The sequence below is a fragment of the Tiliqua scincoides genome, chromosome 4 (assembly GCF_035046505.1).
Source record: "Tiliqua scincoides isolate rTilSci1 chromosome 4, rTilSci1.hap2, whole genome shotgun sequence".
In the NCBI taxonomy this organism is placed as follows: domain Eukaryota; kingdom Metazoa; phylum Chordata; class Lepidosauria; order Squamata; family Scincidae; genus Tiliqua; species Tiliqua scincoides.
In genome coordinates this window covers 183,509,725-183,535,940 of record NC_089824.1, presented here as the reverse complement: position 1 = coordinate 183,535,940, position 26,216 = coordinate 183,509,725, and the positions used below count along the sequence as shown (strand labels likewise).

At 42.0% G+C, this 26,216-nt stretch overlaps 1 protein-coding gene across 2 annotated transcripts; it reads right to left on the bottom strand.

Moving 5' to 3' along the window:
• Window positions 1-530: 530 nt before the first annotated feature.
• CAPZA1 (capping actin protein of muscle Z-line subunit alpha 1) lies at window positions 531-20,747 on the bottom strand. Of its 2 annotated transcripts, none has more exons than XM_066625042.1 (10): window positions 20,658-20,747; window positions 12,037-12,100; window positions 10,922-10,973; window positions 9,890-9,953; window positions 7,617-7,823; window positions 6,554-6,633; window positions 5,908-5,986; window positions 4,971-5,042; window positions 3,389-3,451; window positions 531-1,548 (listed from the first exon to the last, which is right to left on the bottom strand). In XM_066625042.1, the coding sequence occupies exons 1-10, from the start codon at window positions 20,694-20,696 to the stop codon at window positions 1,408-1,410; spliced, it is 861 nt and encodes a 286-aa protein (XP_066481139.1). In that variant the 5' UTR covers window positions 20,697-20,747; the 3' UTR covers window positions 531-1,407. The 2 variants fall into 2 exon arrangements, with proteins under 2 accessions (XP_066481139.1, XP_066481138.1); XM_066625041.1 differs by lacking the exon at window positions 9,890-9,953 and adding an exon at window positions 10,014-10,147 and having other exon boundaries at window positions 20,658-20,739.
• Between the last annotated feature and the right edge of the window lie 5,469 nt (window positions 20,748-26,216).

Genomic DNA, 26,216 nt, shown 5'->3' with positions numbered 1-26,216 from the left:
CAATACTTTGGTTGGACTCTATCCAAGTGCTCAATAAAACAGTTCAATTTTCTCTCTTCATCCTCCTGTTATTTAAATTTCTCCTACTCCAGAACTTACTTGCTCAAGGACAGCGCCAAAGGCCCAAAGAATAGCATTTGCTATCACTTGTTGTGGATGTTTTAATGTTAAACTGTTGAATTCAAGGAAGTATAGGAATACACAGGATAAAGTAGGGGAATAGAGAAATAGCTCACTATACAGTACTTCCTTGTTGCTTTTTCAAAAGACTGGAATGTCAAGGATCAGGAAACCACTTACTGGGGGAGTAAATGCTTCTTATAGAACTCTATAATAAATAAGGGGTGGGAGAAAAAACCCCTGGAATAAGAACAGAAGAGTAGAAATTATAAAAAGTTTTTACTGTTCTGGAGAAGTTGGAATGTTAAGGACTGATGAAAGGATTGAATAGGAAATCAATAAGCTGCTCTTCACTAAATCTCACTAGTAAAACACAGTGCTGGAGTACATCAAAAGAAACTGGCTATATGTGTTTTGGTGCAAATCTTTTATTGACCATTTAGACATGTTCATTCATACATCTCTGGCACAAATGCCATCATCTTGCCCAAAAGCATTAAAGCACAATAAATTCAACGTTCCTTAAACATTTGCAGTTGATCATTTTTGTAATTTCTTCTCTGTCTAAACAAAATGTCTCGGCAGCAATTAGACAGTAACTTAAAAAAGAAAAAATGGAGGATGCATCATATAAAAACCCAGATGTTTCTATTTCCAGGAAAAGACAAAGAAGAAAAAAGTTCACTTGAAAATGTGGCTCAAGTCTTTGGATTTAAAAACAAAAAAACAAAAACAAACCCCCCATAGCCACCTTTCCAGAGGAGCTGGCCTTCCTGGGATTTCTGGGAGGGGTCTTGCAAACACCTTGCAAACATGGAAAGCTAAACCTAGAGGACACCAAGGTGGAGATTGGCCTTGGGGGGGTAGGTTAGGATAAGTTGTATCTGGTGCAGTGCGACGCCTTAAAGCTGCCAGAAGTCCTCCTGAAGCTGAACCTGGTATGCTGACAAGAGTACCGAAGAACATCTCCAATGTCAGCCTGCGTTTCTCAGAGGACTCTCTGAAGCTAAGAAGTTTTCCAACCAATACAAAGACACTGTGATAGCACTGATCCCAAAGTGGCCAAAGGAAGAAAGCCTACAAGGAAATGCATTGTTGCTTTTACAGAAGAAGTGTACATGGCAGGGACACACAATCCAAAGACAATGCTATGTGTTCGACAGTCCTCCATGAGGCGAGAAAACCTGTTAACTCTGAAAGCCCTAGACAAATGCCAACATGTCAGAGGAACACATTTGCCATTTTTCTTTGCATGCTAACGTTTCCTACACCACTTCTGCTCTGGCTTTAGGCATTCTGCATTTCTTTGCCAATCTTGTAGCTGAGGATTTTGTTCCAGTCAATCTTGGTACGGGTGACGGGCAGTTGGCGGCGTAAGGCTTTGAATGTGGTGTCTGACATTGTCTGATAATTTTCACTGATTGCGGTCTGTGAACAATTAAGTAAACTTGAAGTTAAAATTTGAGAGATATGTATGCAAGCTCATTTACTGCAAGTTGGTTACCCCTTAACTCTCAAGCTGGATTGGTCAAAGCATGATAGATATGAGACCTTTTAACATTCCCCTCGATGCATACTTACAGGAAGTCACCCTTAAAATTAAGACACATTGCAGAAAAGAAAGGAGCACTGGGACTGTTCTGGGGAAGTTGGAATGTTAAGGACTGATGAAAGGATTGAATGGGAAATCAATAAGCTGCTCTTCACTAAATCTCACTAGTAAAACACAGTGCTGTCAGAGTACATCAAAAGAAACTGGCTATACCAGAACGTGTTTTGGTGCAAATCTTTTATTGACTATTTAGACATGTTCATTCACACATCTCTGGCACAAATGCCATCATCTTGCCCAAAAGCATTAAAGCTCTTTTTTCAAAATAGTTCCACCACAAAGGAGCAGACAATTCACAGGTTGGATACATACTAATTTTGCATATGCAGAATGGCACTTCTGCTCATGCAAGGGGGGAATAGGAGTCCCACTAATGACTCCCTCCAGCAGCTACCCCCCCCCTACTATTTCTAGGGGTCCCTGCTCAAGATTGGCTTTTTATGGGCTACAGAATAGGGGAGGGGCAGCAAAACCTTATGCTGCAACCAGCTCTGAATTCAAGCTATAGTGATGCAATTATGGAGATAGTGAGGAATGAGAAAGGGCCCAGATGGGCATACTAGAGAAAAGAACCCAGAGTTACTACTGCTTACATCTTTGCAGTCCTTCCACCAAGGCACTTTTGTCGTTGCTTGATTCGCTTATGCCATGAGATTCCAACTGTCAGGAAAATAATTTGGGATGACAAACTGCAGAGAGGTAAACTATGGAAGGGGAAATGCCATATCCTTGTCTGTGTGTCCCTTTTGTCTCTTCAAATGGATTCCCCCCCCCCACACACACACACACTCAATATGTGATGGAAACAAATCATTGTTTAAACACATGGATTTGCCACCATCATGTCTACTTTGGGTCAAAGATTGCAAAGTGGTTTGTAAGAGTCCATTATCCTAGCTGGACAAATTCTAGTATTGAGTAGCATGTACATGTCTTGTGTTTCCACCAATACCGAAGGTGGAACATTTTCCACTTTCTCTCCAGCATGTGGTATTCAGACTTTGAACCAACTTTGTGTATGTGTGTAAAGATTACAATTTATGTAAATCTGAGATAACTAAAGTGGTAGTGGTATGAAGCACTGCTCATATGACTACAGGCACAGAGTCAATGACTATGGTTCAAAAATATCCTGCTCTGTTGGAAGAGGTGTGAGAATTTGGATGCCTCTGTCTGGTTTGCTGATAAAGAGCTCCACTGTATCTGGTTACCCTGACTGTACTTCTCATGTTCCCTGCTGATAGTTCCAGATTACAGTAATTTCCATTTACAATTCCTAACAGATAAGTCACATACATACATGAGCCTGTTAATATGCATGGCTATGTAGAGAAATAAACCTACTTCGTCAGACATAGAAAAACCAAAAATCAGGACAAAAGGAACACAAAAATGTTCTCCCAGTGGATAGCATGAAAGAACATAACCTTGCCAAAGCTAAGGAAGCCTAAGTCTGCTCACTGCCTACAAGGAATATCACCTGGGAACCCTTTGCACACTGCCTTTAATTGTATGAAAAAGCCATGATAGATTTGAAATAAAGGAAGAGGTACAGAACCAAAAATGGAAGAAAATGGAGAGTTTTCTTTCTTGCCCCCCGACCCATAAAACTTATTAAAAAATAAATGCAGAAAGCTTAAAGATCAGCTTACTTACCTGATACTCATTTTCTGCATGTTCAATGATTCTAATAAATTCCTTGGCTGTTTGGACATCATTCTACAGAGAAAGACATATGGAAGACTTGCTTGTTTGTTGCAAGTACATTGCTATCTACAAATTTTCATTAGTGATTGCCCATACATTCGAGTTTTACAGGAACACCACTTCCAGTGTTGAGTTTTACCTCAACACCTGAAAACTTGTCAGATTCTATACCAGGAAATCAAAACTGCAAGGCACAGTGATGGATTGCAACTACTAAAGTCTGCAGACCCCTTGTTTACATGAACTAGCCACCAGTTTCACTTCTGAAGACTTCACTTGTGAAGACTCCATGGCACTGGCTAAAGTAGAAGGGTATTTTTTTTGCGCACAAGAGAGAACAACCTCTTGGGCATGGAGTGACCAAGGGCGGACATGGACAGATGGACACACCATTCTAGCTACTGAAGTCTGCCTTCCTGTACAGTTCTGTTTTAGCAGTCCATGGTACTGTACTCTATCACGGCATGATACCTTTGCAAAGCAATTATAAAATCTTCTTGTTGAGTCTCCATCTTAGTCCACTCAGGAATCCATCTTGGGGGGAAAATCTGTGTCTTTCTATACTGGGAGGGTAGCTGCTAATTGGAAAAGTTCACATGAGAAGGCAGCAGTCCTGTGTTACCAAGACTACTAGGCCAAGGTTATGTGCTGGGTCCATAATTAAGTTGGCATCAACTGGGTATTACAGGAAGGAAGGGGGTAAGTTCCTACTAGAGAGGCCTTTTGGCACATAGTCATCTAGAGGGGCCTGAGGCCTGTGACTGGTTGGAACCTTTGAGAAGGTATTTTGCAACATCCTTTCAGGGGTCTTGGGCCTGATTGGTTAGAACTTTCCCAAAGGTAGCACCCTAGACATAACCTCATCTCTGGGGTGGGGTTAGTTGCCTCTTGTCATCAGACCCAGTGTTGCAGCCAGCCATGCTGTGGTGTTTCAACTTTTTGCATAGGAGCCATGCTCCCTGGTGAGGATAACTTGTGTTAGGTTAAGAGCTTAGCTTTGTCATTTTCTGTTCTGCATAGTTTCCATAATAGTATTAAGAGAGTCTTATGGCTGCTTTATAGCTTCTGCTCTGTTTAAGAAAATTCTTAAACTTTCAAGTGTGCAATTCTTGAGTGGGAAAGCCTGGTTCAACTAAACCTAGTAATGATCACAAAGTCACACTATTGGATGCTTTGTCAAGATGCAGGAGGAGATTTATGAGGCTTGAAGTTTGTCTCCTCTGGGTAGTTGGGATGCCGAAAGGCCTTTTGCCTCCCTTGAACTTGACTGACAGTTAGGGGTGGTGGCAATCTACTATTTAAGGCTGGTTTTAGTCCTGTTTGCAATCTCTTCAAGTCAAGCTATGACTGACTTCAAGCCAAGCTATGATTGGATTTAATAGGGTTTTGGTTTGTTCCTCCAGAACAGCTGGGGGCACTATAACAAACCCCAGTGCTCAGGAAGGCCCCAGCCTGGAACTAGGTCTGAAATCAGAACCACATGCTTTAAAGAACCTAGTGATTAGATGTTAAGTAAGCTTGATCGACTCACCGAAACTGCAACAGAATCTTGTATATCTTTGTGACTAACCAGCTGCACGTTACCATCTTCATAGTAATGCACCTAAATTCAAATAAGTTCCATGTAGATCTGAGTGAAATCACAGTAAAAGTCTCCAATACTACCTGGGTCTCTGTTTGGCCAAGGCATGCATAAACACACACCCTCACCTCCCACCCCAAAGACAAGCCATTCAGAAAGAATGACCCAGTTGGATTTTCCAAAGGACTTCTTTCGTTTGGCCACTTTTTTTTCCAGGAGATACTATGGAAGATATTAAAAACTTACAGTAATGAACAAAACATCAGGGCCTAGCCAGTAAGCTAAAGCCTTGCTCATAGCGTATGGGACAAACGTGGCACTATTCTATGTAGTAATCAGTTTTAAAACAGACCAATATGGGATATTGTTAAATCGCTTTTCCACCAAAAGTTATTCACAAAGTGGTTTACATATATTATATTTTTAAATTTCCTTCAAACATTTATTATTTAAAGAAATCCTATGGCCAATGTACAGTGGTTTCTTTGGACAAGTCAAAGACTTTGCCTTTGGTTGAATCAAAGCAAAATGTTAAGGAACAGTTGCACTGTATTTAAATTTTCTTGCACAGAAAGCAGAACCACCCCTAAGGTGCCACTTGAGTTTAACATTTTGTCAACACATGTTCAATTCAAGAGGCCTTATCATAATGAGGTGTTAGCTGCATCATGTTCCGAATCACTTCATACAGACTATGCAAGCCTGTTACAACCCATTAATGAAGTTTGTTTTTGTAAGCATAGACTCTGGATGTTCTTTAGCTCTGGAAGTTCATATCAGTGACTTGTTACATTTAGATTAAGGTCAAAAAAGTGCAGATCCACACGAACTGCCAACAGAAGCCTTGTTGCATTCATTGGCATTGTTTCAGAATAGCTTAACTAACCTGAATCTTTAGCACTGCAACCACCTGAGCTGTGGGTGGTGTGATAGTAAATTTCCACTCCGACCTCCAGCGCCCATTCCTGCATGGAGACAGAGCAAACACTGATGTGAGCTAATAGCTTCCTATGGCTATATTCCTCTTCTCAAGAACCACTTCCTCAAATAATTCCACCAAAGCAGACTAGTGATTTTGTGTTCACTCCTTCAAGCAGGTACACCTAGAAGTTACACAGAGGGCAACTCCTATTAAGATAAATATTTCACATCTAAAATCTACTCTCCAAATAAGGGGCAGAGAAGGCAAGAGGAGAGCAGTTTTCTAGTACACTGCTGCCTTTATTAAAAACCAAATGAACATCATTTAACTCCACAAAAGAACACTAGGAGTGTTGCCCATCTGTGGCAATTTACTCTGTTGTAACGTCACGGAGCAGTTAACACACTTGAGACAACCATTATTACAGCTAGCTGGCTGTCAGTTGCTCTTCCTTTCATAGTGTGATTCAAAAATCAGTAAATCTGATCCTGAGGAATTCTTTAAACTTCCTGAGATTAAGCAAGGCAGGGAAATCCCCTTCCCAACAGAACTGAAGGCTAAGAAACTAGTGCCAAGCAGAATTAAAAGAAAGGTTCTTAGATATGCTTACCAGAAGTTTTTGGGCTGAAACTGGTGACTCTCAATGCAAGCAATTACTGTTGGCTGCCCATCTATAGTCTTACTGTAAACCTGCTTCCACAAGAAAAGGTTATGTAAATAACACACATACACAAGTATCTTTAGATGGTAGAGCAACAATATCAAAGCCACTTTTCCATAGGTTTGTTCCATGCACATTTAAAGGCACACCACATATTGACACTACCATCGCACAGGTCTTTGCCATGTGATTGTCACCTCAATTTCATGCAGGAGACAACTATGTATAGTAAGGATCTGCTTTAGACCCCTCCATGTGGCTGTGGCACTTTTACGTAATGCAGGCACTGCTACAGGAACCCACAGAAAAGAGATTTCTATGAGCCTACTGAAATGTCTCAAAGGCACCCTACCAATGTTCCCGTAAGGGGCCCATGCCACTGCACAAACCCTTTTGCTGGCTATGCAGCAGCTTGGAGGCATTTCTGGAAAAATGGCATGTCATATATGTCATCGCTAGACTTCTAGGAATGCCAAGCTTCAAGCTGCACGGAGCTCAGTTTCTGAGAATTTTAAGTGGCTCAGTGCAAAGGAAACAATGCACCATATCTTTAGATGCAGCCAATTCTACAGAATACCAGGCTGAAATTGCACTGCCTGCTTTATGAATTGTAAATTGTGTGCAAACAGATTTCTTATTTTCCCTTGTTGCCTGAATACATAATGTATTTTATTCCATTAAGATTTTTACTTTGGACAAGCACTGCAGGTAGTTTATGCTCAGACTCATAAATATTTTAAACTTTTCAGGGAAAGGTGAGAGAAGACATTTTGGGTCCATTCTGTGTCTAGTTAAGAGGGGATACTAAAACCAATTAAAACCCACAGAAAATGTTTCTACATTTTTTAAGTCAGTTTCCATATGTCTAGAAAGTCATACATAAATCCACATTTGTTAACTGTCTCATTCCAACACAGAACTAATAGCACTGGTTAATTAATAGTACTGCTATTCCTTACATAATCCAATGTAAAGATAGTGGGTCAGCAAAGAAGAAGATTGGATACTTAACAGTACAAAAGCCATGTGGATAATGATCTTTCACATAAGCTCTTAATGCGCTATCACAGGCATCCCTCCAAGATTTCAGCGCAGCATCTGTGTCCTCTGGCTGGGGATCACTTGCTTCTTTCCTTAAATGATCAAACTTAAAGGAAAGCTTGTTCCTTGGGTCTAAAAACCGGCCGTTACCAAGATCACCATGTTCTGTAATTAAGACCTGAAAGAAGAAATAAATAAGAACACACATACACAAATATGTGGGCTGCTACACAGGCTGTTGTGGGAGCAATGACTTAAGTGCACCTTCACATGACAATCTTCCTTGTTTCAAATGAGATTGTTTTTGAAAAGCAAGCTCTCTCTGTTTAGCAAGAGCATTGTTATTCCATATGGGACAAAATTTGCTACAACACCCAAAATAAGAGTTTACCTCACACCAAAAATGTTCTGTGTTAAATACCTATTTCTCTCCCCCCCCCCTCACCCCTGAGCTTAAAGTTGGTGAAACTGTAAATCAAGAATCTCAAGAGCTGGAATTACTATATGGAGTTTTGCTTTGTTAAAATCACAGTTAGAAACTGGTATCTTTCCTTCCTACATGGAAATATTGGTTTACAATATTTACTCTATGCAGGTCAACAGAAATCTGAGCATTACATAACCCAATTCCCAAACAACTTCTGTGCACAATATAGCTTGCCTTGCTGATGGAGACAAACTCACAAGACCATCAGGTCAATAACTGGCCAGTTTATAATCTTGTAACACCAACCACTTGCAAGAAAGTAACTCCTGCTAACTGGGTAAACAATCGTCTTTAAAGTGGGGCCCTCTTATATTTAGCAAGGGGAGAGCAACAGTCCCTCTGCACTACAGCATAGCGTCTTTTCCAGTGGCTGTTGCTGGTGTCTGTTCTGTATTTTTTTAAGAATGTGAACCCATTGGGGACAGGAAGCCATTGACTGAATTATGTAAACCACTTTGTGAACTACTCTGGTTAAAAAGCAATATATAAGTATTCTTAATAATAAAATCCTTGTCTGACAATCTACTACAAGGAAGAGATGACCTTGTAGGTTCCCTAACCGAAATGGAAGTTTAAGAACAAGATTAACTTTAATTCTGAATAGAAATCTTTATATCTTTCCAAATTTAATTTTAATAAAATATGCTCATAAAGCTGCACACATCTTTTCCCCTCCTACTACGGCCACCCCCACCTCTTTTCAATCTCTTGCTAGAGTTCTTGTAACCCTTTGCTCCAGTTATTCTTTTCCTTTGCTCCCTTATTGCTGCTGTCTCTTCAGTTTCATCAGACTTGAAGAGCTCTGGATGCCTAGAGAAATCTGTTCATGGTGGTGCCACCGGCATTAAATTAGAAGATTGTTGCTGCCATCTTGAAGAATCAATGGGATGGACTGCAAAGGAGGCACCGATAAGCAGTAATGGAAGGAAGGTGGAAATGAAGGATTTTAATCCCCTGGCTCATCCTCCTTAACTGTGCAATGAGGCTCACTGTGGTTAGGAAGAAGTAATCAATAGCATAATCGTCAGCATACCCATCCAGTATGTCTTCATCTCCTCTTATTGGGGGGGGGGAGTGTAGCCAAGTGGAGGAATGCATCTGAACATTACTAAATACCACCCTAACTCAGCAAGGGTCAAGCATTCCATCTCAAACACTTGCTTTTCTAAACGCACAATCCTGTGTGTGTTTATTCAGAAGTTCTACTATATTCAATGACACTTGCTTCCAGGTAAACATATATAGGACTGCAATCTAAGAAGTGTTAGCTAAATACAGAGTAAGTATCCTGCGGAGAAAAAAGCCTATTCAGGCTGAAGGTTCATACACACAACATGAGAAACGTGGCAACAGGTGACTTAAATATCCAAGCTGACCTTGAACACATAGTGAAGCAACTGTGTGTTTGCATCAACAAGAGTATTATTATCTTCAAAATAATATGAAGTATTACAGCAATACAGTATTTTGGGATAGTCCTTTAAAATGCAGACAAGTGCTCAAAATTATCTGCTTCACAAAGTCCAGAACAGTTTGCATGATCACTTCAGCACCACATCATACGAATTGGCTTCTTGTAAGACTTAAAAAAATAAAATATTAAAAAAAATTTTAAACACAAGGAGAAAGAGAGAAAATGATCAATGGTCAGTTTGGCTCAATTGTAATGTTTAATCAAGACTTCGGTAAAAAGTGGACTTAATATCTAGTCACAAAAACACAACACACAACATCCGAGTAGGTTGGAGAAAATTTACCTGTTCATCATACCCTTCTATCTTCACAGGAGTGAACTGATCCATATTATATTGGGCAAATGCACTGTCAGAGATAGTAAGTAAATGTTAGATTCAAAATCTGGAGAAAGACATGCACATAGACCTGGTATATCTGTAGAAGGTTGTGTAGCATAGCAGCTAAGAGACTGAGCTGTGGATCAGGATCTGTCTTTGAACTTTGCCTCTGCCATAAACTTGCTAGGTGGTCTTGGGCAAGCTCTTCCCTCTTAGCCTCAGCTGCAATATGGGAATAACAGTAGTTATTCACCTTACAGGGTTGATGTAAAGACAATATCAAAATAGCACAGGTGAAGCATTTGGCACATTCAGGTAACACTATACAAATGCTATTATAGACCTACTGTTTTAGAAGTATTTACAGGTTTACCGTCTTTCATCAATATTCTCCCAATCTGTATGTGACTTATTGTAGAGAATCTGTATGTGACATTGTCAGGAGATTTATACTCAAAGCCCCTTTGCTATCAGAAACATGCAACTCTGTCACCCCTAGTGTTTACAGTTTAATTGAAGCTGCTTATAGCTGAATCACTCAAGCCAACACAGATCTCAGCATGCAGTGTCATAACAGCATCAAGGATTTTTAAGTTATTTTCTTCAAACTGCAGGCCCTGATAGCATATCGCAATCTGTTCTCAGTTTCTAAAGCAGTGTACTCTTTTATTCTTTTATAAAGGAAAAGAATCACAGCCTCCATTTCTAGTTACTTTCAGCGAATGTGGAACATATATGTATTGCTTGGTCCTCATCACCACCCTAAACCTGGTCCCACTTTCCGCAGCTGTCCACACAGCCAAATGTATCAGAAACTACAGTAATGCAGAATGATCCAGAGCTCTGAACTTCACTGATAGTAATCGGCAGTAAAAAAGTACAAGACTTGCAGTGGCAGTAGCGGTTCAAGACATAATTATTTAAAAAACGGAAGCACACAAATTTCTTTAGAATGTCAAGTGTGGTTCTGTTATCAGTGGTATCAGTGGTACTTACTGGGCAGCCCCTTCCCTAAGAAGATTGTCATTGTTAAGCAGCAAACGAACATCTAGAAAAAAGAAAACATTAACATTAACAACAGTTTCAGTACTTCAATGTACTTGCAACCAGATAAATGTTTGAGTAACAACCCTGCTTGGCGTATATAACAAAATGATCTTATTAAGAGATTAGATCTCTTTAGAAGTGTGAGTGCTTCCATTAGAAACCTATGAATGTTTAAGAGGAATATGGAAGGAATATTTGAATAGTGGTATAGTCATACTGGTTATAGGCAATACTTTTGAAAGCAAATTCGTCATTATAAGCTTTGTTTTCAGTACACTCAAAATCAGAGAACTGTTAATACTCTTATTACAATTTCTATGATACAAGTCAGGCTGGAAAGTTTTATTCTTGACTACAATGCCTCTGGGATATATTTATGGGATATGTTTTACATGTAAGATTTTCAATTTCTGTGAATGTATCTGAAGAACTTTGGTAAACCCTGAATGATACTGAGGTGGTAATTGAGAAAACCAGGCTGACAATTTAACTATACATGCTCCTCTATGATTTAACAAATACACTGCTCCTCTATAAGCTACCAAAGGTAACAGAGAAGATCCCAGTGTAACAGGGGGCCTGAAGCATTGAAATACAGGCAGCTAGGGTAGACTGGACCAGATTGATTCAGCTTCATGCATTCAGATGCAAGACCTATGGGATATCAAGCAGCAACTGACATGTGGCATTCAGGATTCAGGTAATGCACATGTAGAATAAAGCAATGACTCTCAGATAAGTCCCTAGTTCCTTTCAGATAGAAAAACAGTGAAACACAGCTTGGATGAGGAAATTCAGTCGCATCTGCTATAAAATAAAATTCATTTGTTGTGAGGGCTTGAAGGTTTTAAACAAAAGACAAGAGTCTCATTAGTTTTGTATGTCAAAGACATTTTAAAAACATGATTTCCAAAGACCACCAAATTCTAAAAGACAAAGGAAATAACTTGGGAAATCTTGGTTTTTAAAAGTTTTATAAATGGTATTCTAGTATTCTGCAAACATGAAATTTTCTATTGCTAAAAAGCAAAATCTGTACAAATAATTTTGTTCCCTTTACTCACCATTAAACACTTCATTAAATTCCCCAGGAGGTGCATGGGTGATGAATTTTGCAGCTATACGCACCTGCAGTGAAATTAGACAAGCATTAGTGGAATCAACATATTCAGTGGTTCTTAAAGATATGGTCTTTAGCTATGGCTAAAAGTGAAGCCGCAGCATGGCTGGGAAGAAAAGGATGGCTGCAGAAGAATCACATCAGAAACAAATCAGTTTACCAAACTAGTGCTTCTGAGGCCACATTAAAAGTTGCTGGTGGCCTCATCTGTGAAACCCTGATCTCACTGCACCCTTTTTTGGGTGCCAACTACAACATGCATCATTAAATAGACCACTGGATGATTGTTGAAACAGAGATTAATAACTGTTCTAGATTAAGGATCTTCTCCCTTTAAATTGTTATGTAGCTGAGATGTATTATCCTGGTCATGGAAAGAAAAAAAATTCCCCCTTTAATGGATCTTTAATAACTTCCTTTAAGTATAAGTTTTTTATCCCTCCCCCTTTCTTATTTTGATTTGTTTGTCTCCCTTTTGAACAATTGTTCCACTAGCTGTTCTGGATTAATTTGTATATTCAGGATTTTCTAAAATCACTACCGAACAGCTCTGAAATGTGCAAGCAAGCCTGGCAGCTAAGAATTTGCATATTTCCTTTTAGCTTATTGAGCTGCATTAGGGAATTTCTACTGCCATCTGGTGCCTGTAAGCAGGTCTCATAGTGTTCAGTGAGGCTTGTTTTCTGAGATATGTGTTTGGGGTTGTAGCCTTTAAGTCAAAAGGCTGCTAATTAAGGGTAAGAGGAATTTAAATAGGCTTTTGCTAAAGCATATCAGTATTATTTCTTTTATTATTTTGTATTAATTAGTTGGTTGACCATTTCCTTATTATTCATGGGTAGCTAGAGCTGTGCAATGGCATATGTCTCCTCATTTATCTAGAATTGGGAGCAGCAGTTCAATAATTTCTGTACAATGTTATGAAAGCTTCATGCAGACACAGTAGTAATAGCCAAAGATGTGAATGAAAAGTTCAGATTCCAAGGACGCTGCCTAAAGCTGATCAAGAAAAGCAGTGAAAATTTCTTTAGTTACAGAAAAAACAACTTTGTTTAAAAACAAAAACCCCAAATATGCTGTAACCCCAAATATGCTGTAAATGAACGCAATAAGCATTCATTTGCGTCTTTACATTCAGCTTGCTTACAGTACAAGCCCACGTGTGTGTACTCAGAAGTTCCACCAAGTTCTAGAAAATTTACTCCCAAGTAGGTATACATAGATAAGATTGCAGTCTTAGGGCCCAATCCTAACCTGATCAGCACCAGCACTAAGCCCTAGTGCTGGGTGCTGTAAACATGCTGTAAAGCTCTGCTTTGCCATATCCTGAACTCCGTGACAGGCTTAAAAACCCAACACATAGTCTCTGAAGCCTGCATTGGCAAAATAGCCAGCACAGACCTGAGAAGCCGCATTGTGGTGTTTGGGTCTTTCCCCAAGGAGACCTCCAGCTAATTCCTGACACCTGCTGGATACACTTTGGCGCCGATCAGTGGGTGCTTGGAGGCTCAGGATTGGGCTGTTAGTCACTAAAGACTGCTTCACATATTTTGACAGATCCCTACACAGATGACAAGCTTACTGATTGGTAATCACTTTGCAAAGCACATACTCAACCTACCATGCACAGATTACAAGACTCCTCCCTCCACTGCTCGTACTAACCCATGATGGAAAAAGAAAAAGTGAACTGGCTCCAGGGCAGAGTTGGTTTTTCTTAATTATATGCTTTATGAGCATCATGGTACCTATGAAACAAACAGGTTTAAGTGGTAGCAAAAACCCACAGGCATGCTGCACAAGTGCACAGTGCAGCACCCAGCTGAACAGAAAACGCCCCCCCCCCCAAATCAGCCAACACAAAAATGGCCAAAGTGCTCTGAGGGGCAATAGCCAGAACCAAAGCCACTCTGATTTTCAGCTCTGAGTCTATGTAACAGAACCACAACATTACTGGCATCATGGTATCGATCCTGACAAGGGACAGCTACACTTTCAGGTTTGGCAATATGCATCTCTCTATAAGAACAAGAATATACTCTCCTACCATGGCCAAGCCAGTGCTGCTTTGATCAAGAAAAAAACCAACACATTTAGACTGCCTCTGAAAGAGGCAAGTAATCTCTTACTGAATGCCATCCAGCAGAATGATTTCTATCCTTTTTGCTTCATAGACTTTAAGAGCACTGCCCTAAATGGCTGAAAGTCTTCTTGAAACTATAGTATGCGCTTTTATTAGAAAGTGCAACAGCAAGCAGTAAGCATGACACTCTGGTTGCATTAAAGCACTGCTACAAATATGGTGCACAGAGAACACATTACTTTGTCTAACAAGCACCAGTCTCCATTTCAATGGGAAGAGCGATAGTGTAAGATCACTAATTCTGCCCTGCCTTCACCTTCTCAACTACGTCTTTCTTCAGAGGTGCCCCTCTGAAGCAGGCAAAGAAAGAAGCTGAAAGATCAAAACACACATTCAGTATTCACTTATGCAGCTTTGTACTGAAAGCTAACAACTCATCCAAACACAGAAATATAGCACACGCAGTCCACCAAACAGGATTAGAAGAATTTAAACTTCTTGTCTTTTGGTGTATGATTCCAGATTGTTTAAGATCAATATTATTTAAGAGGTTGCCTACGTAATTCTGCAATCACTTTCTGGGCAGTGTTCTTTAATACCCCTGCTAACTGGTTAAGAGGCACTTTTTCAAGTGGGTGCTCCTCTTTTTAGCAGGGGGAGAGTAACTGGCCCTCCTCATCCCAGCAGTGTCTTTTCTAGTGGCTGCCTGCTGGTGTTCTTCTGCATCTTTTTAGATTGTGAGCCCTTTCGGGACAGGGAGTCATTAGTTGTTTGGTTTTTCTCTGTAAACTGCTTTGTGAACTTTTTGTTGAAAAGTGGTATATAAATACTGATAATGATAATGATAATATACTTGTCTAGTGTTTACATAGTGTTCTTTTGCAGCAGAGGTTACAACATGAGAAAACAGTATTATGGTCTGCTCCATATTTCTCACTCTGTGCATACCCTCTCAGTTCAACAACTGTTTTGCAACAATGGTTAACCATTTTAATGAACAGCGTGTAACTTTTCATTATCCAAACTCTGGTAGTTGCAGGATGTTGGGTGGGTAAAGTGGATAGATTCAGGCTTTCATATCCAATTATGATGAGAGGTGAATAAGATCTTCCACAGGTCATATTGGCTAGTTAGTCTGGATTTGTGTGTGTGTGTGTATTCCCTTTCACATGTGATTTAGATGTTACAGGATACCAGGGCTCACAGTCTACTCATTTCCATCAGTCAATATCAAATCCTACCCGTTTACTGGGAAGCAAATCCCTTATTTTATTGCCAATACTGTGACTGTAGTAATGCTACAGCTTTTGCTGAATTAGCAATTAGATTAGGGAATTACAAATTCATAAGGCACTACAACCTAAGTCAAAATTCCTAAGCTTAAGACTTCTGTGAGCAATTTTAAGATTTATAGTAAATCATGCAATATAAGACATATGTACATAATGAATAAGAGCTCCTTCATCATTACTTCTTACACAGAAACCAATCTTCATGTAAATCTTCAATCAGCTGGTTTCTTAGTAGCTACTTACTATGCATGTAGTGTTGTGTAGGGAACATTTTGCCAAGCTCTATTTTGTAAACTGGGTTCATTCTGTAACTGAAATGCTATGATGTTAAGTGAATGATGACACAGGGACAGTACAGAAAGTGCCTCATAAGCAATCAAATGTAGAATGGGAACCTACACTACATAAAAACAGCAAAGGCAATGTTACTCATTTCTGCTGTTCAGGTTCAAAAGCATTACCTGTCATGGCAGGCAAAGTGAGCCAAGACAAATAAAAATGTAGTCAACACTGTACTTATGGGCAGCAATCATTAGCTGGGATGGGCAATTCTTTCTTTGCCTTCCTGGTTAGTGCCAAGATGTTGCGTCTATTACTAGAGAAAAGTTACAAATATAATTTGCATGCTTATGTTATTTGGTCACATACATATAGCTGAAAAGGGGGAAAACATTCCATTACCTGCAACCCTTTCTCAGCAGACTGGGAAGACCAACAATGTATTTACACACCTTGTTTCTAATACTCCAGTGTCAAGGTCGCTGACATTTTGCCTTCCTCAAATCTATCCAGAGTGGCTAGTCAGTTAAATGTGGATATAATGCAATCAACATTTTGCATTACCACACCATTGCAGGTGCTTGAGTTAACTCTTATGTAATGTTAGAAGGAAATATTGAAAAATAGGTGACATACATCCTGTGCTTGCCATAAAAACATATACAATAGAACAGTGTTTCTCAAACTGTGGGTCAGGACCCACTAGATGGGTCACGAGCCAATTTCAGGTGGGTCCCCATTCATTTCAGTATTTTATTTTTAATATATTAGACTTGATGCTACCATGGTATGAGACTGCATTTGGGGAAATGTTACAGATCTGTACTTTTAACAGGCTACTGCGTATATTCTTTTAACACTGATAGTCAATGGAACTTACTCTTGGGGAAGTGTGGGTAGAATTGCAGCCTAGGTTAAAAATGTTCCTGCTTGATGATATCACTTCCAGTCATGACATTACTTTCAGGGGCTCCTGACAGATTCTCATTCTAAAAGTGGGTCCCGGTACTAAACGTCTGAGAACCACTGCAATAGAAAGTATTTTTTTCTGGGCACGGCTTGAGACCCTTTCCCAATCACACATCCCACAGTTATGTTGCCCATCAAAGAAAAATACAACTCCCTACTCCCTAACCAGCTGATTTCAGTGAGAATAAAAGACATTTATTAGAATAAAAAACATAATTAAGGAGATATATGGCTGCAGTTGCTTATAAGATGTCTGCAAGAAGACACGCTATGCAACAATACTGAGATTTCAATTCTTTGCACACTTAAGTTCAACTGAAAGCAATGGAACTTACTCCCAAGTTAACACATGAGGTTATGCTGATGATTTTTTTAAACAAAGCAAAAACTTCTAATTAGAAGAGACTGCTTCCCCCTTTTCAACCACTACAACTTCTTACCTGAAACACTTTCTGATGGATCCATTATTTCTTTATACTTTAGCCATTCATGTGTTTAGTCATTATTTGATCAACCAAAATTCCACAGCATAGATGTAGCACCAAAGAGCAGAATCCTTCTCCATTTGACAGAACAACTATTCGGGCAACACTTAGGAGAAAAAAGACACCACTTTTGGGGGGAAAAACACATCAAGGAAATGGGCTCTCAAGAAAAGGCTGGCTGACCTAGGGGAGTAGAACCTAGTGGTTAGCACACATGCAACTCTTCCTGTTCCCCACTTTCTTTTTACTGGACCAGCAGCTGAACAGCAAAAGCTCCTGGATAGTTTTGTACACACTGCCACCAACCCAGGCTACAGGGACCAGGCAGAGTGGGGCTTTCTTGGGAAAAACCCACTTTCCTGGATAATACTGAACTCCAGAGGTTCTTAAGAACATAAGAACAGCCCCATTGGATCAGGCCATAGGCCCATCTAGTCCAGCTTCCTGTATCTCACAGTGGCCCACCAAATGCCCCAGGGAGCACACCAGATAACAAGAGACCTCATCCTGGTGCCCTCCCTTGCATCTGGCATTCTGACATAACATAAGACATAACAAGTCTTATTTAAAAAAAAAAATCAAATGTGTAGTAGTATCTGTAGCATAAAGAGACATGACAATTCGTTGAATTAACCATGAACACAGACCAGGCAGACCAAGGGTCCAAATGTAGTTAGTTTACTAAAATTCCAAAATGAAAGAGAATTAAATTGAAAAAGGAAAGTACAGGTACATACAGCTAGGCTGATGGAAAATGCCTAAGCTGTACTGGGTACCACAAAGCAAAGTTCTCAGACAGCAACACCAAACAGATGGACCTTGTTCTACAAAACTTTAAGCCCATAACAAGTCATTGCATTCATCCAGGAGAAGTCTGCATGCTGGTGAAGTCATTTAGCAGACCAAACAACAAAATGTCCCTGATGCTATCTAGGCAGTCTCTAGTGTAAGCTACTGATATTGCTGAAGGAATCCTACAGTCCTTGTACCTGCGGTTAGCAAGAGCTCCCAACCTGCTCTAAGTTCCCAACAAATAGGCCATGCAGGCAACTGGCAAAAACCACCACCACACACTGTGGGCTGGAACAGCATATGTCAATCCTGGAGGTAGGGTAGGCATTCTAGACAGGCAGAGAAACCAAATCCACAAACAGTAGATGTTTGGGGGAAAATCCTGCTTGTACAGGTTGCCCCAGCAGCTTTTTAAGACTGCAGAACCAGCACAGGAGCTTCTGGAGAATTAAAAGTGTCAAAAATCACAAAGAAATAGGCAACAAGAGAGAAAAACAGGACATTCATCACTATACATATTTCAGACAGAGAAAACTTCTTAGGTTGGATACAAAGGACAGAACTGAAAGTACTTTGAAAGAGATACTGTTTCCCAGGATGCAGACATATCTCTCTAGTCAAACAGATTTTTTTTAAGTGTTTGGATTAACCCACTCTCACTCTACAAATCCGTTAATCACAGATTTACACAAGTTCAAAGTAACAAAGCTTCTGTCAAACAGCCTTCAAGTCTTTCAAGATGGAAAAATTATTATCTTGCACAACTAGGTTATTCTTTCTCCCAACTAGCCCATGAATAGGGGCAGTCTAAAATGGTAAGAACAAAGTAAAACACATATATACCACCTATATGACAGTTATTACACCTGATAAAAATACTTTAAAGTTGATTAAAATGTTAATTTAGAATAAAAACACATACACTGCTTTCACCAATTTTTATTTTTGGATAACACTGACATGCCCCCCACCCCAAATAAAACTGTTTTAGACTGCTTCTACCTGTGAATTTTAAAAGCAATGCTGTATATTCAAAACTACTTTCATCAGCTACAGAAACAGCATTATTCACAATAGTCTAGGTCTGTTTTTTCTCCACCAAGGAAAGAACTGCTTTAGGGCACAGATATGGCTCAACTAGCAGGAAATAAAAGAAAGAACTTGTTCTATAAGGTTTCAAGGCAATGGCTATTTTAAGTTCTATGCCCTCCAGAAAGCCTCATCACTGGAGGGCAGCTCACACAATTACTAAATAAACATATGATTGCAGGATGTGCCACTTCATTGGAGAAAGAGAAAGCATTAAGAGAGCCCATGTGTAATGGAGGAAGCACTGATCTCAGGAAGATAAAATGATGGTGAACTCTCTTATTACAGAAGTTGGAATTTTCTACAATTTCTAAGAAGAATTTGGTTGCTGAGTGAATATTTGCACTCTGGGCCTCTGAAATACAGACGTGACTTGACACTTCCCTGGACTAATTTATTCCCCATTAGCCCAATGATATTTGTTAAATTTTGCTCAGTCTTGATTTACGTTTCAATACATAATGTTAAAAATGAATGCTTTAAATGCCCTGTTTGATGTTTTCACCTGTTGTAACACATTTTGTACTTTGTTATAAAGCATTGTAAGCCACCTTAGACGTTTGCTTCAGCGTGGGCAAGGTGGAGATTATACATGTGTATATATAAAATTTACTTTAGCACGGGAAAGGTGGAGGAGATTATATATAAGTTTGCTTCAGCACAAGAAAGGTGCAGGATGGAAATTCAGATCATTAATATAAATGCAGTAAGTAATTAGAACTTTTTGGCTTCACTCTTGCTACACTGTTAGATATATCCTGTGTAGGATTTTTTTCTTTTTTTGTTTCTTATGTATTTTAATGCATTTTTATATTAATATTGTTCATTTTTTAAATATCATTATAAATAAGATATATAGATAGAAACTCTCAAAAAAAGAAAAAGTGGGAGATTAAATAAAGTTTGCTTCAGCTTGGGAAAGGTAGGAGATTGTGTGTGTGCGTAAGAGTTGCTTCAGTATGGGAAAGGTGGAAATACATACACACATACACACACATGTGTGTGTGTGTGTATATATATATATATACACACATGTGTGTATGTGTATAAGATTTGCTTCAACATGGGAAAGGTGGGGAATTTTAAATACATATATACACATATGTATGTGCATGTATAAAGTTTGCTTCAATATGGGAAAGGGGAAGATATATATAATTTCCCACCTTTCCCAAGCTAAGGCAAATTTATACATACAGTATACATCTGCATACACACACACAAATATATACACACATATGAATACACATATATGCACACATACATACATATATACACACACGTATGTGTATACGTATAGGTAGGTGTGTATATATGACGCATACATGCGTGTGCATGAGGAAGAGTCAGGCAGGCGGGTCCTGGCAGGGCTGCCTCTGCAGGCGAAGGGAGCGCGGGCCGAGGGAGTCCCGAGAGCGACCCAGGACGAGGCAGCGGAAGACGGACCCTCCAGAGGAGGCAGAGCCGCAGCAGCCTGCCCCGCACGGCCAGGACAAGCGCCGCAGGGAGGGGCGGTCGCCCACAGACCCGCCGCCGCGTCCTCCCTTCCCGACAGCGGCCCCAGACGGCTTCCTACCTTTTCCTCGTCCGACACCCGATCCTCGAAGTCCGCCATTTTGGCTTCTCTGAGCCCTGCCCAGCCCCACCTGTCACCCCCGCGCAAAGCGCGCCGGGAACGGGGGTGTGGCCACCCATCACGCGGCCGGACGTCGGCGGCGAGCCGCTACCGAAGCCGCGAGGCGCCATCTTAAGTAGGGGCGGCCTGGCCTCGCAGTCGCGCGCTGAAGCCGAGGAGGCCATTTTGGGTCAGGGTCAAGGGCCCGGAGCTGGCTGGACGCCTCTGAGCCCTGCCCTCGCTCGCAGCTCGGGGCCGCGCCCTTTGGGCAGGTGGCGCCCCGGGAGGCCCAGCAGGCAGCGCGCCACTGCCCACGTCTCAGAAGCACGACTGCTAGCCCCCCACAGACCCTCTCAGGCTGCAGTCCTGACCACACTTTCCTGGGAGTAAGCCCCACTGACTGCAATGGGACTTACTTCTGGGTAGACGTGCGTAGGGTGGGGCTGTGAGTTCGTACCGCATGCTGTGAAAATCTGAGGCTGAAATCCTAGGGACGCTCTCCTGGGAGCGAGCCGCAAGGGGCTGTCTGGCTCCGACTGGCCTGTGGAACTCCTTGCCACAGCAGGTGGCGGTGATGGCACCTGACGGCCTACACGTCTTTCAAAGGGGATTTCACAGACGGAATGCTGGACACCGGACAGGGCTGGCCAGCCCGCCCTTGGTTCTCGGTCTAGGGGGCTTTTCGTGGCGTTGCACAGGTCCTGTGGCCAGGCGGGCCTTCTCGTGGCCAGTTCTCTGGAGCCGTGTGTGTCTCTGTGTGTCCGGAGCCCAGCCCAGGTGCCATCATTTTAGGAATTGGTCGGACCAGTCCTGCTTGGGGGGCCGGGGGTGCGGGAAAGAGGGGGGCTCCGGGCTCCCTCCCTTTGCGTGGCTCCTCTCCCAGGAGGAGAGTCACCCAGCCAGAGGGGGGTCAAGGAAAGGGGTCTGGGTGGGGAGGTTGCAGCAGCACCCTGGAGGTGGGGGGTCTCCCCTCCCGTCTGCCTGCGGTGAGGGGCTGACCCGAGGGGCTGGACGGGGTAGGTGGGGCACCCCCCGCTGCCGGCACAGGCGCAGCCCATCTGAAGGGGGCGCACGGGGAGCCTGGGCAGGTGAGCGCAGGTAGCTCACCTGGCGGGGGAGGAGCTGGGGGCGGGGCTGGAGCGCTGCAGCAGTGACGTCACGGGGCTGCCCTTCAGGAGAACCCGGTGTCTCCGCAGCCGAGCCAAGGGGCGGGCTGGAGCAATCCCTGGTGCAGCACTTCCATGCAGGCCTGGAAAAGACCTCCAGCCTGGAATCCTAGAGAGCTGTTACAAGGAACACTGATTTAGATGACTCAGTGCAAAGAAGGCAGGTTCCAACACACTGGAGATGAGATCCCATTCAGCTCAGCGGCACTTCTCTGAGCAGACATGTCTAGAATAAGACTTCCTAGGGCAGTGGTTCTCAAACTTTTAGCACCAGGACCCACTTTTTAGAATGAGAATGTCAGGACCCACTGGAAGTGACATCATCAAGCAGGAAGAGTTTCAACAATCCTAGGCTGCAATCCTTCCCACACTTACCCAGGAGTAAGTTCCATTGACTGTATTCTTACAAGCATATGCAGTACATAGTAGCCTGTTAAAAGTACAGATATGTAACATTTGCCCAAGTGCAGTCACTTACCATGGTAGCATCAAGCTTAATAGATTAAAAATAAAATATGAATGGGGACCCACCTGAACTTGGTTTGCAACACAGTTTGAGAAACACTGTCCTAGGGTATTGTGGAGGGAATCTGTAGGATCTTTAAGCCATGTCATTAAGGAATTTTTCAAAAAAAAGTGATAGCGCAGACACTGGCAATAGTTTCAAGCAATATATGACAAAGAAAGCAGAACTATACCCTGGGGGATGGCAAAATACCTAATCTTCCCCCCCTCACACACACACATGATATTCATTGGAAAAATCAATATGATGAATGGGATAAGTTCTGGAGGAGTCTTGCTTACTCCTTGCTTAGTGTTGCTTAGGATAATTTGTTTTATCCTAAGTATCCTAAGTCTTAGTATCCTAAGACTTAGTATCCTTAGTATACTTAAGACTTAGTATACCTAAGTATACCTTATACCTAAGTATATCCTAAGTATCCTAAGTATCCTAAGTCTTGCTTAGGATAATTTGTTTTATAACTAGGATAATTTGTAACTAGTTATAAGAGAGGCAGTGTGTAAATGGCGTACTCTAAATCAGGGGTCTCCAAACTTTTTGGCCAGAGGGCCGCATCAAATATCTGGCAAGGTGTTGAGGGCCAGAAAAATAATTTAAATAAAAAATTTAAATAAATAAATAAATTAAAGCCCGAACCTGAGCTGCCCAGGGCGCCCAGGCTCAGCGGCACCGAGGAGGGCTGCCACTTAATCCAGCGCCTCCTGCACTCCCGCGGGAGGTCCCTCGGGAGAAGGGGACAGTCGTCCCCTTCCCCCAAGTAAGGTAAGCAGCCCTGCAATGGGGCTACTCACTTTGCCACTGACCTTTTGGCGGTAAGGAAAAGGCGCTCGTGTAGGGCGCGCAGCCCTACACGAACACCCTGGATCCTGCAGAGCAGAGCTCCGTGGATTCTCCTCCCGCCCGACACCCGACACGCTTCCCTCCACCCTCTCTCTGCCCCCCCGCCAGCCTCCCCCCTCCCTAGAACACCTCCTCCCCACCCCCACCTACCGTTCCGCTGCTTGGTGGTCAGGGAGACCGCCGAGCTGCGGGAGCTGGGTGACCACCTGGTGCTAGCCTAGTACCAGCCGGCGTTGGGCTAGCATGGGCGGGAGCCTGGCGGTGAGCCCTGTGAACGTGACTTACGGCATGTTTGCGACTGTGCTTGGTGGCAGGGAGGAAAAGAGGAAAAGAGGTGGCAGGCTTTCAGGGGAAAAGAGGCTGGCTGCTGGACAGATAGAGGCTGGCTGTGGGCTGCAACTGGCCCCTGGGCCGGGGTTTGGAGAACCCTGCTCTAAATAAATAAGTTGAACTACAATCCTATACACCAGTGTTTCTCAAACTATGGGTCAGGATCCACTAGGTGGGTCGCGAGTCAATTTCAGGTGGGTCCCCATTCATTTCAGTATTTTACTTTTAATATATTAGACTTGCTACTACCATGGTATGTGACTGCATTTGGGGAAATGTTTTACAGATCTGTACTTTTAACAACCTACTATGTATAATCTTTTAACAATGAGAATAAATGGGACTTACTCCTGGGTAAGTGTGGGTAGGATTCAGCCTAGGATTGTTAAAAATTTTCCTGCTTGATGGCCTGAGACCCTGCACAAGATAATGGCAGAAAAACCCGACAGTTGGGGGGGAGGGAATCTTATTGCTTTTGTTTTTTTTTAAAACATTTGCAATTTATTTATTTATACAGGTATTTATATATTGCCTTTCTTTTGGTCTTCAGATTTCTCCTCAGACTTTAATCCAAGGTGGTTCGTTCCAGCTGCATTCCTTCCTGGTCTGGCCTCTCTCTGGCCCTTTGCCTCCCAAGCTCCACTTGAGGGCAGCTCCTCTCTGCCACCTAGGGTCAGCTCATCAGTATATCAGCATGTCATCAGTTCTGGGGTACTTCCGGTTGTTTCGAACTGGCAGCTTTAGATCCTCAGGCATACAAGGCAGTAGCTCCACCAACTGAGCCAGAGCTCCTGCATAACTATTTGATACAATCAAGCATAACTACTTGATACAATCAAGCATAACAATCCAGCATAACTACTTGATTATCTCCTTCTGAATTCTTCCTCTCCTTGGAAAAGTATTTATTCTTTTTATTTTATTTTAAGATTGTGAGATCTTTTGGAATAAGGATCCACTTATTTATTTGGAATTTTCTATAAGCAGCTTTGTGAACTTATTTGCTGAAAAGCAGTATATAAATCTTCTTAATGATAATTTGTATCCAACCCTTCCTCTCTAAGAGCAGTATACATGGCTCCTTCGCTTTTAATCTATACAACAACCCTGTGAGGTAGACTGGGCTGAAAAACAGTGACTAGGCCAATGTCACCCAGTAGACTTCACAGCCAAGCAGGACCCTGGACCTTTGTGGTTCATTCAACACTCTAACCACTACACACACTGCTCTCAAGAAACCTTCAAGAAAGAGAAGGATTTACCGTAATGTCTCAACAAACCATCACAACTTAAATGACGGCTAGATTGTTTCTTTTGTTGGGTTACCACTAGCTTTGACTGCTGGCCTGGAATGTTGTGCCTGGAGAATTTGTCCAGAGAAGTGCAGTAAATCAATCAATAAATACATGGCACTTAACAAAGCTGTAACTGTCTGCTCAGGATGACTGAGAACGGCAATCATATGGGTGGAAGCGAATGACATATTTCCTGGGAGTGGGAAATATGTGTCAACCCCCCTATATTTAGAGAGCTGTAATCTTATCCTAGGACCCCATGCAGGTCTACTCAAGATACTGAAATTCTCCAAGTAGTTGCAAGTGTATCACTAGATATGCAACAAGCAAGAAGAGATCTGGCCATGCCAAGTGATTGCCCCACAAAATGCAAGGGGCAATGGGGATCACCCCAGGATTCCTTGCAATGGCACAGTAATTGGTGGTGTTGCTACTGGGATGGGGGTGGGGTGGGCCACACCAGGTGACGTGCATGGGGGGTGTGACATCACTAGTGGACAAAAATTTTTAAATCTTGGGTTTTTTGAATAATACAATAATATTATAAGTCAATTGATGTGTAATTTCTTGCAGAATGCAATGAAACAGCGTTGAAGTATCTCTATTCTATCAGAGTTTAAAAAAACCAGCAGGGTCAGGGCAATGGTACATCACTACGCCCACCACCTGGCCATTGCTCTGCCCACTGCATGGGAGGCGGTCCATCATGGGGTGACACGCTGGGCTTGGCCTGTGTAATGTATGTTGGCCTGTGTAACTTACTTACTTCTGAGTAGTCATGCATAGGCTTGGGCTGTTACAGCGCAATCCTATGCATGTCTACTCAGAAGGAAGTCCTTCCTTCTCATTGTGTACAATGTGTTAAATTTCAAATATGTCCTATGTGTCTCATTGTGTTGAAATGTGTCCCATTGGTCCAATGTGTTCAAATGTTTGTTCAATGTGCTCAGATGTGTCCCATTGTGTCCGATATGTGTGTTCAATGTGCTCAAGTGTGTCCCATGGTGTCTGATTTGTTCAATTGTGTGTTCAATGCGTTCAAATGTGTCCCATTGGTCTAATGTGCTCCATCACATAGGTTCAGTGTCTCCCATTGTGTGTTCAATGTGTTCAGTGTGTTCCACTGTGTCCAATATGTTCAATTGTGTGTTGAATGTGACTGTGTTCAACTGCCTGTTCAGTGTGTCCTGTTGTGTGTCCAGGTGTGTGCGTGCAGTGCGTCCCCGGGGCTTTCTCCCAGGGAAGTGTACACAGTGCCAGGCATGCTGCACTTTATTCTACGTGGGGTTTTTGTGGCACTGAACTTAGCCAGCCTGCTCCCCCCGAAGTGGCAGGAGGGCAGAAGACCCTCTTCAGAGCTGAG